General features: G+C 41.7%; 1 protein-coding gene across 7 annotated transcripts in view; it reads right to left on the bottom strand.

Moving 5' to 3' along the window:
* Positions 1 to 19,022, bottom strand: part of NTN4 (netrin 4) — a 168,985-nt gene that overhangs the window by 98,943 nt on the left and 51,020 nt on the right. For all 7 annotated transcript variants that reach the window (XM_043881307.1, XM_043881306.1, XM_043881308.1 and 4 more), the window contains one exon: positions 18,490 to 19,019. In XM_043881307.1, coding sequence (XP_043737242.1) covers positions 18,490 to 18,963 — 474 coding nt within the window. In that variant the 5' untranslated portion in view covers positions 18,964 to 19,019. The remainder of the gene's footprint in view (positions 1 to 18,489; positions 19,020 to 19,022) is intronic.

Genomic DNA, 19,022 nt, shown 5'->3' with positions numbered 1-19,022 from the left:
TAAGTTACTTGAGAGGATTGGGTGTGAGATGAGGGAGCTTGAATCAACATGGTGACAGTGGAGGTGAGAACCAACTTAGAGAGAGAACACCAGAACCTGGTGATGGACCTGATCTAGGCTCCAACTCCTGCACTTACGGTACCACACTGCAACTAGCAGTATAAGCTATAGATTTTACCTAATCTAGGCTCCAACTCCTGCACTTACGGTACCACACTGCAACTAGCAGTATAAGCTATAGATTTTACCTAATCTAGGCTCCAACTCCTGCACTTACGGTACCACACTGCATCCAGTAGTATAAGCTATAGATAAAATATCATCTATTCATACAAAATAGAGACTCGGAGAGTAGAGACTCTTCTTTTTCTCCTGTCACCCTTTTCTTTAGCAGTTAAGTGAGATCCTTATGTTCAGGGATTGAGAAGAGGGACCCTCTCACTTCACAAGGAAAGAGATATCCCCAAAAAGATTAGACCAAAATTGAAGACTCCTGTCTAGCTAGCAGGAAGACTGATGTGATTAGCTAAGCAGTCTGAACCTAAGACCCCTGCTATTGGAGTAGTTTGAATGTAAAGAATTTACTCACTCTATGGTATAACCCTTGTATTTAGAGGTGGATAAGACATTAAGGGGTTCTGAGACAAATCTTCGAATCTGCACACAAATCCTCTCCATAACATCTCTCACAGAGGCTCATTCAGGTTTTGCTGAAACACTTTATGGGATGAGGAACTCAAGGGGCCTCACGTTGTCTTTTGGATACATCCAGTTTTTAAGAAAGTCTTTCTTTGGGCAAACTCTTGCTTTCTGAAAAGCATCAGAGTCCATTTAATCCCTCTTCAAATATCTGAAGAATGCTAGCAATTCCTGAACATCCATAAATCCTCTCTCATAGGCAAAATATCCCAAGTTAATTGTTCATTATATAATGAGGTTTCTAATTGATCTCACAAGTTCTGCTCAGCCTTCTCTAAATAGGAATATCTTGACCTGAACATAATATTCGAGCTATGCTTTGACTAGAGAACACAACAGAAAGACTATTCTCTTTCGTTTGGAGCATTATTCTCCTATTAATGCAGCCTAAGATTGCTTTAGCTTTTTTGGCAGTCATGATGTTCTGCTGACTCACACTGAGATCACAGTCAACTGAAACCCTCAGGTCTTTTTCACATGAATGGCTGATAAAGTCACACCTCTTTGGTGGTAGTACAGCTGAGTTTTTAAAAGAGGAATTTACCACAATTAAGTTTAATGTCATAAATTTTACTCAAGACGCTTTCACACTGTTCCCTGAGCTGTTTTTCTTAAACAGCTCTGATTATGTTATCCTTACTCAGAACTGTTGATTGATCTCTGCCACCTATAGGATCAAGTCCAAAATACTTTGCATACTAGACACTGTATAATCCGACCTGAGCCTTCAGGGTCAGCCTCATCTCCCCTCAGCTCTCTCTCCTCTCCACACCATTCCATACCAGACTCTCCAGTCATTCTAAGGGTTGAATTTCTTCATACATGTGCACTTTTCCATGCAATTCCCTTCTCCGCCTTGCAATTATTACTTCTACTTTAAGAGACAACAATTTAAAAGTCCCAATTAGGATGTGAACTCTCTGAAAGCAGGAATACACTACAGGAAAGTTCAGGTAATAGGAAATAGCTTCCCAGGTGGTGCTAGAGGTAAAGAACCCACCTGCCAATGCAGGAGACTCAGGTTTGATCACTGGATCAGGGAGATCCTATGGAGCAGGGCACGGCAACCCACTCCAGCATTCTTGCCTGGAGAATCCCCATGGACAGAGGAGCCTGGTGGACTACAGTCAATGAATCACTAAGCATTGAAGACAACTGAAGCAGCTTAGTTTACAAGTTTTATATTTTTAAGTTTTGTTTTTCTTTTTAAGAAAATAATACTTCTTCAACAAAGGAGGCAAGAATGTACAATGGAAAAAAGACAACCTCTTTAACAAGTGGTGCTGGGAAAACTGGTCAACCACTTGTAAAAGAATGAAACTAGAACACTTTCTAACACCATACACAAAAATAAACTGAAAATGGATTAAAGATCTAAATGTAAGACCAGAAACTATAAAACTCCTAGAGGAGAACACAGGCAAAACACTCTCCGACATAAATCACAGCAGGATCCTCTATGACCCACCTCCCAGAATATTGGAAATAAAAGCAAAAATAAACACATGGGACCTAATTAAACTTAAAAGCTTTTGCACAACAAAGGAAACTATAAGCAAGGTGAAAAGACAGCCCTCAGATTGGTAGAAAATAATAGCAAACGAAGCAACAGACAAAGGATTAATCTCAAAAATATACAAGCAACTCCTGCAGCTCAATTCCAGAAAAATAAATGACCCAATCAAAAAATGGGCCAAAGAACTAAACAGACATTTCTCCAAAGAAGACATACAGATGGCTAATAAACACATGAAAAGATGCTCAACATCACTCATTATTAGAGAAATGCAAATCAAAACCACAATGAGGTACCATTACACGCCAATCAGGATGGCTGCTACCCAAAAGTCTACAAGCAATAAATGCTGGAGAGGGTGTGGAGAAAAAGGAACCCTCTTACACTGTTGGTGGGAATGCAAACTAGTACAGCCGCTATGGAGAACAGTGTGGAGATTTCTTAAAAAACTGGAATTAGAACTGCCATATGACCCAGCAATCCCACTTCTGGGCATACACACCGAGGAAACCAGATCTGAAAGAGACACGTGCACCCCAATGTTCATCGCAGGACTGCTTATAATAGCCAGGACATGGAAGCAACCTAGATGCCCATCAGCAGATGAATGGATAAGGAAGCTGTGGTACATATACACCATGGAATATTACTCAGCCGTTAAAAAGAATTCATTTGAATCAGTCCTAATGAGATGGATGAAACTGGAGCCCATTATACAGAGTGAAGTAAGCCAGAAAGATAAAGACCATTACAGTATACTAACACATATATATGGAATTTAGAAAGATGGTAACGATAACCCTATATGCAAAACGGAAAAAGAGACACAGATGTACAGAACAGACTTTTGGACTCTATGGGAGAAGGCGAGGGTGGGATGTTTCGAGAGAACAGCATCGAAACATGTGTATTAGCTAGGGTGAAACAGATCACCAGCCCAGGTTGGATGCATGAGACAAGTGCTCGGGCCTGGTGCACTGGGAAGACCCAGAGGGATCGGGTGAAGAGGGAGATGGGAGGGGGGATCAGGATGGGGAATACATGTAAATCCATGGCTGATTCATGTCAATGTATGACAAAAACCACTACAATATTGTAACTAGCCTCCAACTAATAAAAATAAATGGAAAAAATTAAAAAAAGAAAGAAAGAAAATAATACTTAAGCATCTTTCTCCTCCCAACTCTAGAAATCCAGGTGAGGGCCACTGGCTTCCTTGAAACAGTAATTCTTAGGGGGAGGGAGTAACAAGCCTGGCAGTTTGCGTGAACCACACAGCTGCACAGGTTTGTCAAGGGGCAGTGTCATACTGTGGTTGTTTTCCAGAATCACACACACACAAAACCACCTTTGCACCCAGTGCAGCACTGTGAGAAGAAACCCAGTTGGAAGCACTGCAGAAGAAATCGTTTCCAGTGATACTGATGAAAAACTAAACAAAATCTCCCTGTTAACCTTTTCACACACTTTCTGTTGTGTTCCAAGAGATGTTGATGGATTTGTACCTTTCCATCTAAACTGCTCTGTGTCAGGACTTTGCAGATTAGAAAGAGAGCCTGTAGTTTGGGTCTGTAAAGGGACAGAAGCTGAGACACTGTTCTTGTTCAGAAAGAGCACCAGTCAACTAAGATGCCTTAGAATCCGTCATCCTAAATGGCTAACTTAACAGGTACTTAGCAAGTCCTCTCTCAGACAGACTGTTTAGTGTACCTGCACACCACATGAAAGTGAAAGTGTTAGTCAGTCAGTCACGTTTGACTGTCTGCCATAAAGATGCTTTAAACAACTAAAGGTAATAAATAGTCATTACCAATAATACTGGGCTTCCCAGGTGGCACTAGTGGTAAAGAATCTGCCTGCCAATGCAAGAGACCTAAGAAACACAGGTTCGATCCTTGGGTCAGGAAGATCCCCTGCAGGAGGGCATGGCAACCCACTCCAGTATTCTTGTCTGAGAAACCCCACAGACAGAGGAGCCTGGCGGGCTACAGTCCACAGAGTCACAAGGAGTCGGACACTACTGAAGCAACTAAGCACGCACACATGCATGCACCATAATATTAACAATGATAATGCTCAGAACAAGAGATCAGATTGCAAACATCTGCTGGATCATCAAAAAAGCAAGAGAGTTCCAGAAAAACATCTGCTTTATTGACTACACCAAAGCCTTTGACTGTTTGGATCACAACAAACTGTGAAAAATTATTAAAGAGATGGGAATGCCAGTCAACCTGACCTGCCTCCTGACCAACCTGTATGCAGGTCAAGAAGCAACAGTGAGAACTGGACATGGAACAACAGACTGGTTCCAAATAGGAAAAGGAGTACATCAAGGTTGTATATTGTCACCCTGCGTATTTAACTTCTATGCAGAGTACATCATGAGAAACACTGGGCTCAATGAACACAAGCTGGAATCAAGATTGCGGAGAGAAATATCAATAACTTCAGATATGCAGATGACACCACACTTAGGGCAGAAAGCGAAGAAGAGCTAAAGAGCTTCTTGATGAAAGTGAAAGAGCAGAGTGAAAAAGATGGCTTAAAGCTCAACATTCAGAAAACTAAGATCATGGCATCTGGTCCCATCACTTCATGGCAAATGAATGGGAGAAACTGTGAAAACAGCAAGAGACTTTATTTTGGGGGGGGCTCCAAAATCACTGCCAATGGTGACTGCAGCCATGAAATTAAAAGACACTTGCTCCTTGGAAGAAAAGTTATGACCAACCTAGACAGCATTTTAAAAAGCAGAGACATTACTTTGCCAACAAAGATCTGTCTAGTCAAAGCTATGGTTTTTCCAGTGGTCATGTATGGATGTGAGAGTTGGACTAAAGAAAGCTGACTGCCAAAGAATGGGTGCTTTTGAACTGTGATGTTGGAGAAGACTCTTGAGAGTCCCTTGGACAGCTAGGAGATCCAAAAGGAAATCAGTCCTGAATATTCATTGGAAGGACTGATGCTGAAGCTGAAATTCCAATACTTTGGCCACCTGATGCAAAGAACTGGCTCATTTGACAAGACCCTGATGTTGGGAAAGATTGAAGGCGGGAGGAGAAGGGGACGACAAAGGATGAGATGGTTGGATGACATCACCAACTCAATGGACATGGGTTTGAGTAAACTCTGGGAGTTGGTGATGGACAGGGAGGCCTGTCGTGATGCAGTCCATGGGGTCGCCAAGAGTCGGACACGACTGAACAACTAAACTGAATGCCTCAGAATCCGTGTATTTGATAAACAACTATTTATCAGGCAACATGTTAGATGCAAGGGTAGTGTTTCTCAAAGTGTGGTCTGGACTATCTTAAGGAACTCACAAAACAATGTGATAAATACCGTAACAGAGGTGAACATGTGCCAAGAGTGCACATGTGTGATGCACATACACTGTGCACCTATCCCACAATTTGGGGAAAAGGTGAAGACTAAGCCAAGTCCTTAAGATGAGTAGGAATTATCTATTCTTTTATCTATCTGTCTCCCCAGAATATATGCGTGACAATGTAGCTAAATGGATAGAGGTAGGACTCAGGAAGAGGAGCACCTCAGGAACCAGAAGCACACGTGCAAGGGTCACGGGATGAGAACAGCAAGGCACCTTGGGGAAACACAAGCCATCCCACAGGCAGAGCTGGAGGCTGGGGAGCCGAAGGCAGTGAGGAGGCTGAGGCAGCGGGCATTCGGAAAGGGCCTGCAGTCGACAGTGCGGACAGCGTGTGAGGAAGTGAGTCAGTGAAGGGTTTTAAGCAGAGAAGTGACATCTTGGATTTCACAAAGATCCTTCAGAGTACGATATAGAGAACAGATTGGGGAGCAAGCAAGACCAAATAAAGTGAACTCTCGGGTAGAGGGAACACTCCTAGAAGGCATAGAAATGGTCTGCACCAGCACTGGTTGCTTAGGGATGGACAGAAGCATACGGACTCAAGAGAGACTCCAGGAGCAGAATGGGACAGGCCCTGCTGAATGTCTAAGGCTGGTGACGGAGAGAAAGGAGGGAATATGGGTCTCGGTTTTTGTCTTGATGGGCCTTTCTGGGTTAGACAATAATACCATTCATTTCAGTTTTTATTTTCTCAGTGGGACAAGAGGCAAGCTCTGTGGCTGAGAGCAAGCAATGAGTGTGAGGAGGGGGGGTACTCTTTCTACCCTCTTCTGATGTCTATGTCAGAAGCTTTCTCTATCTCCTTCATACTTTAATAAAACTTTATTGCACAAAAGCTCTGAGTGATCCAGCCTCGTCTCTGGCCCTGGATTGAATTCTTCTCCTCTGGAGGCCAAGAACCCCGGTGTCTTTGTGTGATTCAGAAACAATCTTTCATCTTGGGGGCTCGTCCAGGATCCTTCAGGACAAGATGGGCCTGATAATCTATGTGAGCCTACTTATGCTGACTCCAAAAATCCTGAGTCTACCATTTGATCCTCAAGACAATGCCTTCCTGTCCTGGGCTCACTCCTACGCTGCATTCCACAATCGGTCTAACTGCTGGGTCTGTGGACCACTCCCTTCTTCATCTGTGGAAGGCTTCCCATGGTCGACATCTCCACTTCAAGGAAAGGACTTTCTCCAAGTCTGCAAATACCTTCAACAATCGCATGTGATGCCTCTTCTTAAACTGATGACATCTAACAACCCTAAGATGGACTGATGTAACTATGGACATAATGTGACTTTTCATTTTGATTTTAACTTGGTTTAATGACTACTTTGCCTTACATCTGTAACTGTATAATGGGATTTTCTAACCGTCTAAAAGCTTTTAATTTACAAATGGTTGTCCAAGCTCCTATGAGTGCCACAGCCTCCTTCAACTATTACTTGGGGCCCCTGGATCAGAGACCCTCAATATGAGGGTTAGGAGAATGTGTTGCCTCAACAACTTAGGGACTATGCCCCTAAACAGCAGGAAGTAGTTATGGAATGAAAACGAGGCCCCTTTCCCTTAGCAACATAATTCTCCTAAGAGAAAAGGGGGGAATGAGAGAGTCATTTCCTAGGCAGGTTGATAAGAAGTCTAGGGGTCCCCAAGGAGAGAGAGGTCTGGAATATTCAAGGAGGAAGAAAGGACAAACTTTTTACTCTTTTTCCTCTACATTCCTTAGGATTATATAACAATAATGTATCCTGCCTGAGGACAGTCTTTGGATTAAAACTTCTGGCTAATTCTGTTATCTTAAAACATAAATTATGGGAGTAGGTCTGGTCTTTACAAGGATGTATCCTGCCTGAGGACAGTCTTTGGATTAAACCTTCTGGCCAACTCTGTTATCTTAAAATGTAGATTATGGGAGTAGGTCTGGTGAGGTCTTTATAACCTCCAGACATTCTTTGGATTCACTGGAGAGTGTATAACTCCATTGCTAACACTAGCAAGAGGGTACTCTTTCTACCCCCTTCTGATGTCTATGTCAGAAGTTTTCTCTATCTCCTTTATACTTTAATAAAACTTTATTGCACACACACACAAAAAAGAGTGTGAGGAGGGGTCTTAGGGAGAGGAGAAGACACTTTTGGAAGAACCACTATAGGAATGGAGAAGAGTTAAGGGGAAAAAAGGATTTCCAGGGTAATTTAAGGGCCAAATTCAGAGTGGGGAAAAAAAAACTTGCAGAGGCATCTCTAAGCACAATTGTGTTATTATTTTACCATTAGAGTTCAGCTCTTTAGCTGAAGGAGTAAGAAGGTGGGCAGTAGAATTGATCAGAACTGGGCTGAGATGGACAGACAAGGGGGCAATGGGGTTGAGCCAACTTACAGAAGATTCGAGGGAAAATCATGGAAACAAGCTAGGTATCATGCCCACTTTTGCAGACAAATAGCTATGTGGGGGCCAGAGAGGAGAGAAAATAAGTAGTCTAATATGCCATAACTAGATTATTAAAAGGAAGAAATAAAAATTAGAAAAATGGCCAAAAGTAACAAATAGGAATTGATAAGGGAAGGAAGGGAGCTAGGGATTTGCAGAGGAGGAGTTGACAATTGCCTGTTTGTTTTCACAAACTACACTTCTTCACTACACCCCCTGTTCTAGGAAGGATCCCCTAGTGGACCTCAGTTCTTCTGACCTCTGATAATCATCAGAGGGGGAGCTCTTGTTCCAAGAGGGTGACTGTAGTGTCCTACCCCTTTAAATGTGCTGGGAGGGGAAACGTGGGTTGTTGATGAGATGAGATGCCTAGTTCTCCTGGAAGAGCCAGAGCCCTGGTCCATGTGACCTCCATTTACCTTTGCTTCTTATTTGGAGGTAGGGGTAGAGCCAGAGGGCTACTCACTGGGATATAGGATATGAGAAAACTGTAGGAATCAATTATAAAAGGAACTGATGGAAAACCTCAGAAACCTCAGAAAGGTCAGATTGACTGACATAAAAAGAAACATAAATTCTTAATGGAGATTAAATAGTATAAGAGAGTGATTAAATTTTCTCTTTTCAATTTAATTTTAAAACACCAAAACCTTTTCCAGTAGCTGCTGAAAGATAGTGTTAGCATAGATGATGTCACCCAGAAAGCATCTGAATGTTTTTCATAATTTTTTTGTTTTGTTTTAGGAACTATGTGATTATGAAGTGTAAAGTAATGTCTGCAAACATAGCGGAGGCCTTGAAAGACTTCTGCTTCTTCTCTCTGTTACAGGAAAGTTAGGAAGAGAAGGGAAATATGACACAGAAAGAGGATCAGTGTTTTCTTTTTGTTTGTTAATAAGACAAACCATCCAGGAAAAGAGCTTGTTTCTTAAAGTGAGATGTATACAAAATGCCCAACAGAGAAACTGGCACATTCTACTGTGATCTATAAACAACACTTTTCTCTTCTCCTCCTTAAGAGAACAATTAAACATTCATTAAAGCAGTAACATTTTCCGAGACTGTGAAAATGTAAATACTTTTACATAAATGGGATTAATTGCACAGCACCCTTGCCTTAGGTGGATGTTCTCCATCACATTCTGCAAATTAAATTTCACAACTTGTCAAGCAGAAAAAAATGTGTACAATGCTCTATTTTAATTTCATTTCCAATGCTGTGACAGCTCATGGATATTAAAAATGACTTCTAAAAAACCATCCCCTCAAATTTCTCCTATAGCTGGAATTTAGGGTCAAAAAAGGATTAAAAGTTGGATGAGTCAAGATAAAAAGGAATGTGAGGCCCTTAAAATCTGAAAGCCCCTAAAATCAGCATTTCTCTTTCAGCATAATGTTTTCAAAGATGTCTTTCTCCTTCAATACTGTCCCCTCTCCCTTTTCTCTCATCATTATCTGACCAGTCTTTCCTGTCTCCCTCTTTGTTTTAGTTCATCTTTTGAAAACCTAAAGTGGCAAATTTCATGCCTTCCCTCTCACTTTTCATTTTAGAATTTATACCCACTGTATTGGCAGTGGCAAGTCAATGGTACTCAGATTCACGATGCTGCTTAATTAAACAGCCATTGAATCTGCGGTTGGTAAGACTGGTTCTTGTATACGCCTGGGCAGTTGCAAGCGTTTTTGGTAATGTCAGAGTCAATGGAGCAACTTTGATCTTCCCCTGGGCTCCACTCTCGGACTTTCCTCTTTTCTGTCCACACCCACTCCCTCGATGATCTCATCCAGTTTCACGTCACTAAATATCATCTCTGCGCAAACGACTCCCAAATGTATGTATTTAGTTCAGCCCTCTCCTTTGAGCTTTAAACTCCCAGAACCAACTGCCTACTCAGTATCTCCACTTGGATGCGTCACAGGCAACTCACGCCTAATGTGTCCACGTATGAGTTCCTGACATTCCTTTCCAAATCTACTCCTTCTAGAGTCTTCTCCACCTCAGTAACTGGCCGTCCCATTCTTCAGGTGCTCAGGCTAGAAACATCCTTCTTTGTTTCTTCCTCTCGTACCTGTACCCAACGTGCCAACAAATGCTGTTGGCTTTATCCATAACATTGATGCAGAACTCAACTACTTTTCATCATTTCCACTGCAACCTTCTGTTCATGCGCCATCAGATCTAGCCTGAAATTACTGGCAATAGCATTCTAGCTGGTCTCCCTGCTTCCCACTTTGGTCTTTCCTTAACCCACAAACCAGAGAAATCATTAAAAATAAATTGATCATATTACCCCTATGCTTAAAGCTATCATTCAGAGTAAAACTCAATGACTTTATAAAAATTTATTGTCCAGATGGGGACCTCTTTGAGTGTGAAAGGGAATGCTATTAATAATTTAAGTGATCTTGGTGTAAATTTGGGCCATCCTGGACACCTGCTTATGAGGATCTGTATAACTTCCCACACCTTGCCATTATCTCTCTGGCCTCTGACCTCACCTGTTACACTACAGCTCAACCCTTCTGCCTCAGCATCAGCCTCCTCACTGTCCTGACGGCAGGAGGCAGACTTCCTCAGAACCTTTGCCCTTCCCCGAGACATGTCCATGACTCATTTCTGCTTCCGTTCTTGTCCTTATTCAAAAATCCCAGTAAGGCGTTCCCTGGAAGCTGTCCAAACACTTAAAACCCCCTTTCTACTTCCTAGTTCCCTTCTCTGCTTCTTTATTTTTTATAAAATTTACACTTATTACTATCAAACATCCCATATATTTTATTTACTTAACTTATTTAGCACCTTACTCTTAGAATGTAATCTCAAGGGCAGGAATTTTTGACTTTTTGTTCTGTATCCCCCATTCCTAAAATAGCTGGCACATAGGAGACAGTATATAAATATTTGTAAGAAGAATGAACGAATCATGATTAGTTTGAAAGGATACTTAGGAGTTGTGTAACATCCGACATATTTAATAAACAGTATTATCATTTCACAGTTATTTTCATAGAATTCAGTTCAGCACCAGCCTCCTCGCTGTCCTGAAGTACTGTCTGAACGTATTTGGACATTTATGCCTTCTGGGGATATGTGCTAGATGCAGAAGTTGGGGGCCTAGGAGCCACAGAGGGAATACAATGAGAGAAGAGGCGAAGTTCTCCCAGAAGTGAGCACTGTAGGAGCAGAGAGATAAGGGACATGATACTCTAGTTACATGTGAGTGACACAGAGAGCATGGGTGTGCAGAAGAGACACAGTTTACATTCAATGACTTTTCAGACACTTCTGATTACTGATCAGAAGCAATAACTTCCATACTCTCTGGAATGATTCATTTTCCTCATCTTCCAAAGTGCCCAGCCCCTAAGAACCCCTAAGCTGGTTTGCGTTCTCCATCCTTCAGTAGGAAGCTACCTTGTATGCCCTACCTGACCTTCAGGTGTCTGTTCCTCATTGTCTAGCCTTAATTTTTCAACATGAATCATCAGTTACTAACTCGGCATTTTGCAATCTGATCTCTCAAAGTTTCCACAATATTACAATGAAATACTGGCAAATATGAAGCAAACAGATGCTAAACAGATTTTTTTAATAGCTACAGAGAAAGTATTTGCAGAGGAAAAATCCACCCATTGAAACCAATCAACCAAAGTTTATTGATTTAGTCTCTGGGTTTGTTCTAATTTTTAATGTAGTTTCTTCAAATAATTTTAATTGATAACCATCCTGTGGGTTTTCCTTAAACTAAAGGCAATTTTTTAAAATGTGCTTTTATAAGTCTCTTGCCCCACCCCTACAGGAAGGGAGTAGCCTAGCCCCAGGGTGTAGATAATCAAAGCACTCTAAACAAACAGATAAAACATTTATTTTCCAAAAACTTCAACAAAATTATAACTGAGAACATCTTCAAAGCATAACATTAACAACTTAGAAAAATTACTTAAAGCAGTTACCAACTAGATAAAAAGTATTTCCTTCCCCCCCCCCCCAACAAACAAACCAATCAATAAAAAGTATGCTAAATGGTACTAAAGAACTGTTAACACTCATTCCCATATGGTCTTCCCCCCCCCCCCAACAAACAAACCAATCAATAAAAAGTATGCTAAATGGTACTAAAGAACTGTTAACACTCATTCCCATATGGTTTATGCTAAATAATCTTGTGTTAGTCGCTCAGTCATGTCTGACTCTCTGTGACCCCGTGGACTATAGCCCGCCACGCACCTCTGTCCATGGAATTTTCCAGGTAAGAATACTGGAGTAGATTGCCATTCCCTTCTCCAGGGGATCTTCCCAACCCAGGGATCAAACCCAGGTCTCTTGTATGGCAGGAAGATTCTTTACCATCATCTTGGGTAACATTAAACGCAAAGAGTCTTTGCCTATTATTTTTCTATCTAATGTAAAAAAAAATATTAACTTTATTATACAAAGTTCACATGCATGCATGCGAAATTGCTTCAGGCGTGTCCGACTCTTTGTGACCCCATGGACCACAGCCGACCAGGCTCCTCTGTCCATGGGATTCTCCAGGTGAGAATCCCATGGTGGGTGGCCGTGCTCTCCTCACCCAGGAATTGTCTCTCATGTCTACGTGCAATGGCAGGTTGGTTCTTTTCCACACTAGTGCCACCTTGGAAGCCCAAAGTTCACATAGCCATATTACAAATGATCAATTAAACTGTAAGTTTTACAGTTTAATAATTACCAGAGCAATTTAGTTTTGTTTTGTTTTTAATTTTTGAGTTATAATAAAACCTAATCATATAAATAACTTTAAGGCAAGCTAGTCATCCCAGCTCCAGCATGGATTACTTCCTCTGACCAAGTTACCCTGACTCACCAAGTCTCAAGGACTTTATCTGTAAAATAGGGTTGATACTGAAACCCAACTAACAGCATTCTTTTGAAAATAAGGGATGTAGAGAACTCTACAGAATGCCTGGCACATGGGAAAGTCTCAGTAGATAGGAGCTGCCAGCATGACTCTCATGACATACTGCTGAAAAAGCAGGCACAAGCATATTTCACTGACCGAAGAAAACAAGCAGCTAACCAGAGTGGTGTCTCGAAAGTATTCCTACTTGTGTATTACTTTATCTTTTCAGGTTAAAAATCCTAAATATTGCTGAGCACGTTATACATGTAAACACCTGTAAAACCCTGATTAATGTATCATTTTCTGCACATTTGTGCCACACTGACTTTATCACAATGTACTGAAATGTAATCCTCTTCAATAGCCTAAAGAGACAAACACATACTCAAATCTTGAAAAGCATAGGATTTGCACAACATACTGGGGGAATTAATCATGCACTGTCTCATATTATTTAACAAATCAGTCCATTAATGATATTTAACCTCTTATGCACTGGACTGTAAGGACTACAAAGGAAAAGTAATGTATGTAATTTTTGCATCTTTCACACTACACAGCTTGACGCAAAGGAATTTCAAATGATTGGGCTGCCCAAAGAGTTCGTTCAGGTTTTTCCATAAGCTGTTACAGAAAAACCACAAATGAACTTTTTATCCAAGCCAATAGTACAGTGAAGTTAGCACTAGGCGAGAAGTCAGGAAATACAAATTTCAGCTGAGTAATTGTAGACAAGACATTAATTCTCTTCAGGCTTCAGATTACTCATCAGTCATGTGCTTTTCCATCTATGACATTTAGGTTCCTTTTCAAATGCTCTCATTCTAAAAAACACTAGCAAGAGGGATTTTTACCAATGTTTGTTATTTTAATACACAACTTCATTTTTCCATATCAGAAGATTGAAGGAAGCCTTAATTATAGATTTTGTTCACTCATGAAATCTTGCCAGGAACTCAGAGTGCTTATCACTGTCTGTTTCCTCCAACACAAATCCTTCCATCTGTTATAAAAACAGCAAGCCCTCCACTGCCAGCATTCCACCGTCTGTGTGTAAGTCGCTCAGTCGAGTCCAGTTCTTTCCGACCCCATAGACCATATAGCCTGCCAGGCTCTGCTGTCCTCTGTCCATGGGATTCTCCAGGCAAGAACACTGGAGTGGGTAGCCATGCCCTTCTCCAGCGATCTTCCTGACCCAGGGATCGAACCCGGGTCTCCTGCATTGCGGGTGGATGACCTGAGCCGCCAGGGAAGCCCTCCCCACATCCTCTACCCTGTTTTATTTTCTCCTTAGAATTCATCACACTCTGGCATACTGTGTAACTTAGCTAATTTGTTTTGTTTTGTCTTCCCCACCCCCACGCTCACTACCATGCCAAGCACCAGGCTCTGTGCCTTTATAAAAAAATGGAGGTATATTTGGAAATTAAGAATTATATGTATTTAAGGTTTACAATGAGATGGTTGGATGGCATCACCGACACAACGGACATGGGTTTGGGTAGACTCCGGGAGTTGGTGATGGACAGGGAGGCCTGGCGTGCTGCAGTTCATGGGGTCGCAAAGAGTCAGACATGACTGAGCAACTGAACTGAACTGAAGGTTTACAATTTGGTGATTTGATACACATAAATATTGTCAAATAATCACCACATTCAAGCTAATTAACATTTCTGTCACTCCAGACAGTCACCACTTTTCAGCACTTGTGGTGAGAATCCTTAAGATCCAGCCTTCTAGCAAATTTCAAGTACACAATAAAGTGTTGTTAACTACAGTCATGAATGCATGCCTGCTTAGTCGCTCAGTTGTGTCCAACTCTTTGCGACCCCATGGACTATAGCCTGCCAGGCTCTTCTGTTCATGGGATTCTCCAGGCAAAAATACTGGAGTGGGTTGCCATTCCCTTCTCCAACTATAGTCATAGTATTGTACATTAGTTCTCCAGAACTTGTTCATCTTGCATAACTGAAACTTTGTGCCCCATGAACAACATCTCCTCCTATCTGTGCCTTTCACCAGGATTTTAGGAGCACTTAATACCTCACCCCACCATTTACCAAGTTTTGCTCTAAGGATCTCTGGAGTTCTAAAAGATAGGAATTGGAGTTCTGCAAAGACAGGATTGCATGGGCAAATAAGTTTGGGAATGTCCCATCCTATACCTCCCACTTGAAAACACAGGACATATAATGAGAATATTTAAGTATTTATAAACGTCTCGTTTTGTTAAACCCAGTCAGTGTCTCCCAACCTAGTTTGGCTATGGAAACTCTTATTCCCAGAACACCATCGACATCTCAGAGGACACTTCTGCTGAGGAGAAAGCTGGTTGGCAAATTCTTTTTTACCTTCATGTCACATCCAAATGAACAGCAAATGTGAGAGAGAGGGCTAGGATAAAGGCAGATATCTCTTTGCTAGCAACTCTTAGAGGTCAGTAATGGCAAGAGAATGTGGTTTTATGCAACAAATACTATACTTAAAGTCTTTGTGATTTAGTCCAAGCTCTGTCACATAACTAACTGTATGATAGTCGCTCAATCCTGTTGGACTCTTTGCAACCCCATGGGCTATAGCCCACCAGGCTCCCCGTCCATTGGATTCTCCAGGCAAGAAAACTGGAGTGGGTACCCATTCCCTTCTCTAGGGGATCTTCCTGACCCAGGGATTGAACCCAGGTCTCCTGCATTGCAGGCAGATTCTTCACCATCTGAGCCACCAGTGAAGCCCAACTAAATGTAAGCTGGGCAAATCACCTTATCTCTGAGCCTCAATCTCCTCTCCTATAATGAGACACATTGTAGGATAATCATATCCCATTCTTTGAAACTGCTGACCAGTTTAGAAGGTTTTGTGTAAACTTAAACTTGTATTTAAAAAGTATTCTTCTGTGTGGATTTTTGAGGCCTGTATTTTAGAGTCCTCTTTCAGATGACTGATGCCTTCCACTCTGAAGATGGACGTATCTGATTTCTTAGACATGAAACGACAGGACTCTCTAATGCCCTAAAAAGCCCAAAGAGTATTTCAGAATAAACAATGGAAACAAATTAAGACTGGAATATATTTACGTTAGCCTAAGTAGTAGGATAATACCTAGAGAAGGCCTAAGAAATCTTATGTACAATGGAGGAACATATAGGTTTATAATATTATAAATAAGGAATAAATGAAATCTGAGGCTGCTTATTTGATGCTAGATTAATTGGATTATTTTTCTGCTCAGTTTTCAAAACTAGTGACGGATGCTACAGAGTTGTACTGAAAAATTAATTTGTAGCTCATCACTAATTTATATTCCAAAGCAACAAAGGAGAGGCAGATAATGATTATTTCCAAGGAGGCTTCCTCTGGTCCTTATCTTTGAGGAAGATTCTCTTCTAACTCAGGAGGGAAAGATTCATTCCCAAACCTGTCTCTAAGGGAAAGAAATTTTATGATGGTTTAACATACATTTGCAAGTAACGCTCTAGAGAGAACTAGATGGCATTTAATGTTTTTCTTGCCATTGGAATATGTCTGCTGAAATAACTACAACAAAAAAATTTTTAACTAGATATAAAAGGTAAGTGCACACCGAAAGATCGATCTAACATAAGTTTTAGTCTCGACCTGCTTGAAATTTGATGTAAGCATTGATGACAATAAGTAGCTTGGCTTTAAAGAAAACAAGATTTTGCTCTGCAGTAGAGTAAATAAATGTTTAGTCATTACTTCAGTCATCTCTAAGTAATTTCTGGGCCATTGAAATACACTCAATATGATATTTGCTAAGCAGGCATGCCTACCATCTGGTTACTGAAACTCTTATTTTTGCTACTTCACAGATAACATGACCCACTAGCACTGAGATGGAGGGAACTGATATGAGCCTGTGGATCAATTCCAAAGCAATTTGAGAGCTCAAGCAATTCATCTGTTTGCAACACAAAGTGTTCTCCACAGAAGGAAACAAAGAGTCTAACTTATCTGTCTCTTTCCTGTCCTGGTATCTGGAAAAACGTCCACCGTGACAGGGTGCACACAGGTTTCAATACTAGGCCAGTTTAAGGAAGAAGGGACCGAAGAATAGGAATGGAAAACCGTCTGCATGCTGCTTGTGCTGCAGCCTCCTTGGTTCCGGTGCCAGCATCACTGTTCCAGGTCTGCCTTTCGCACACAGAAACAGCAGCAGCTGGGCGACATGGCAAAAGTCCACGTGTCTCCGGCAGTAGCGGGGAGAAGCACCCAAACCAATCTTTCCATCAGTCCCTGGCAAGTACTCCTGTGCCCCAAGCCAAAGACGGAATTTGTAGCACTGCCTGACACATAGTAGGGACTCGGTGAATATTTACTGAATATAGCCACCTGGGAAGTCTAGGAATAGTAATATAAACACTGCTGGAAGAATGATTATCTTAGTCTCTGGATGTATGCTTAACACTTGGTCTAGACGTTCACAACTTTGACAGCATAGACATTTTGAGCGAATAATTCTTTTCTGGGAACTGGAATGGGAGGAGGGCTATGTCACACACTGTAGGAGGCTGAGTGACCTCCCCAGCCTCCATCTACTAGACACCAACCGTGTCACCCCCACCCCCAGCCAAAGTGTCTCCAGACATTGCCAAATATCCCCTGGACGGTGATGTTAACAAAGTCACCTCTAGTTGGGAACCACTTGCCTACTCTCTGTCTGTGTCATGTGCTACAACTAGGAATACTATATTCTCTTCTCTTTTTTTTCTATGTTGATATTTCTTGATCTATACGTGGAAGGTACCTTATTCTCTAAATCTGCTTTCACCCAAATGTCTCTAAACTCCATGTTTTCATACATCTCAGTGGGGGAGGGCTTTCTAGGTACATCCATACAAATTAAAGAAAAAAAAGGTCTCCCCCTTAAGAGATGGGAAATCTGAAGCAAAGAGGAAACATTCTGTATAGAATTCAGAGCAGTAGTTAAAGGGGCTGTTTTGCAGAGTGATATTGAGATGGTCTTGCACCCAGGATAGACCCAGGCAACTGATGTGTGTGTGCCCAGAAAAAGTTCCTGCGTCTAAAAAGAAACTAGCTGCATTTGTTTGCCATGCATCTCTTAATCTTAACAATAAAACTCCTCTGTTATACAAAAGTACCCTTCTGACAAAGAGTACTTTGCTCCCTTGGCTTTGTTTTTATTTACTTCCTATTTATGTTAACGTTGCAGGAAGATAGGCATGGGCTCCAGGAACAGGCAGTCTCAGTGAGGCTTGCCCCTGCAGAAGCACAGTAAGCAGTCCCGCTGACTGAAGGCATCAGTAGTCTTTTAAACCTCGAAGGTAAACTGATAATGTTGCCTATCTACTCTTCCTTAAAATGAAAAAAAAATTAAAATCTTAGAATTCTGAGTTAAACCTAGCCAGTGGGCAACCCACTTGAAAATGATTCCACATGCATGTCTGAGGGTGAGAAATAATTTATGACAAATAAAGCTCATGAAAAATTCTAATTTCATTCATGTTGCTACAAGTATACCTTCATGCTTTAAAAAAAATGTGGGCTGGTAACATTTTTCTACCTTACTTACAGTGTAGAGTTAAGCTTGTGCCCTTACCTCTCCTCCAGTGCAGGGAAAAGGATTGGAGTATCTAGAAGTGCAAATAGCTCCCTTCTTGACAACATCATCTTCCAGGCCAAAAGTAGCCGAGCAGTTCGTCGCAAAGTACTTGTAAGGCTTCCATGTCTTTCCAAAGTCCTGGGACCGGTCCAGCACCATGGCTGCCGGCCGAGGAGACCTGAACACCATAATTAGATGAGTGAAGTAGAATTCGGCTTCCAGGTCTAGCTGGATCTTTTCTCTGTGTACGTCCTCAGCAGACTGCCACCACGTGCGAGGATGCCTGAAGGAGGAGTCTGCCATGGCAGCTGGCTGGTGAGCCAGGTGAGGCTGAGCAGCATTGCATTTGTCACATGTGGGCTGCTGACAAGTCAGATCAGTGTTCTCGCTGAAGAAGCAGTACAGTTCAGTGGCGTTCTGACCACAGGTGGTGTCTGTCCAGAGTCTTCTCCCTAAAGCCAGATTTCCCATCCGAGGGTTACAGGCTTTTTCACAGCGGGAACTCACTCCAGCCACTCCACTCAGTCCTA

Source organism: Cervus elaphus, chromosome 22 (assembly GCF_910594005.1).
Source record: "Cervus elaphus chromosome 22, mCerEla1.1, whole genome shotgun sequence".
In the NCBI taxonomy this organism is placed as follows: domain Eukaryota; kingdom Metazoa; phylum Chordata; class Mammalia; order Artiodactyla; family Cervidae; genus Cervus; species Cervus elaphus.
The sequence above is the reverse complement of the archived record's forward strand: the minus strand, read 5'-3'. Positions and strand labels throughout refer to the sequence as shown.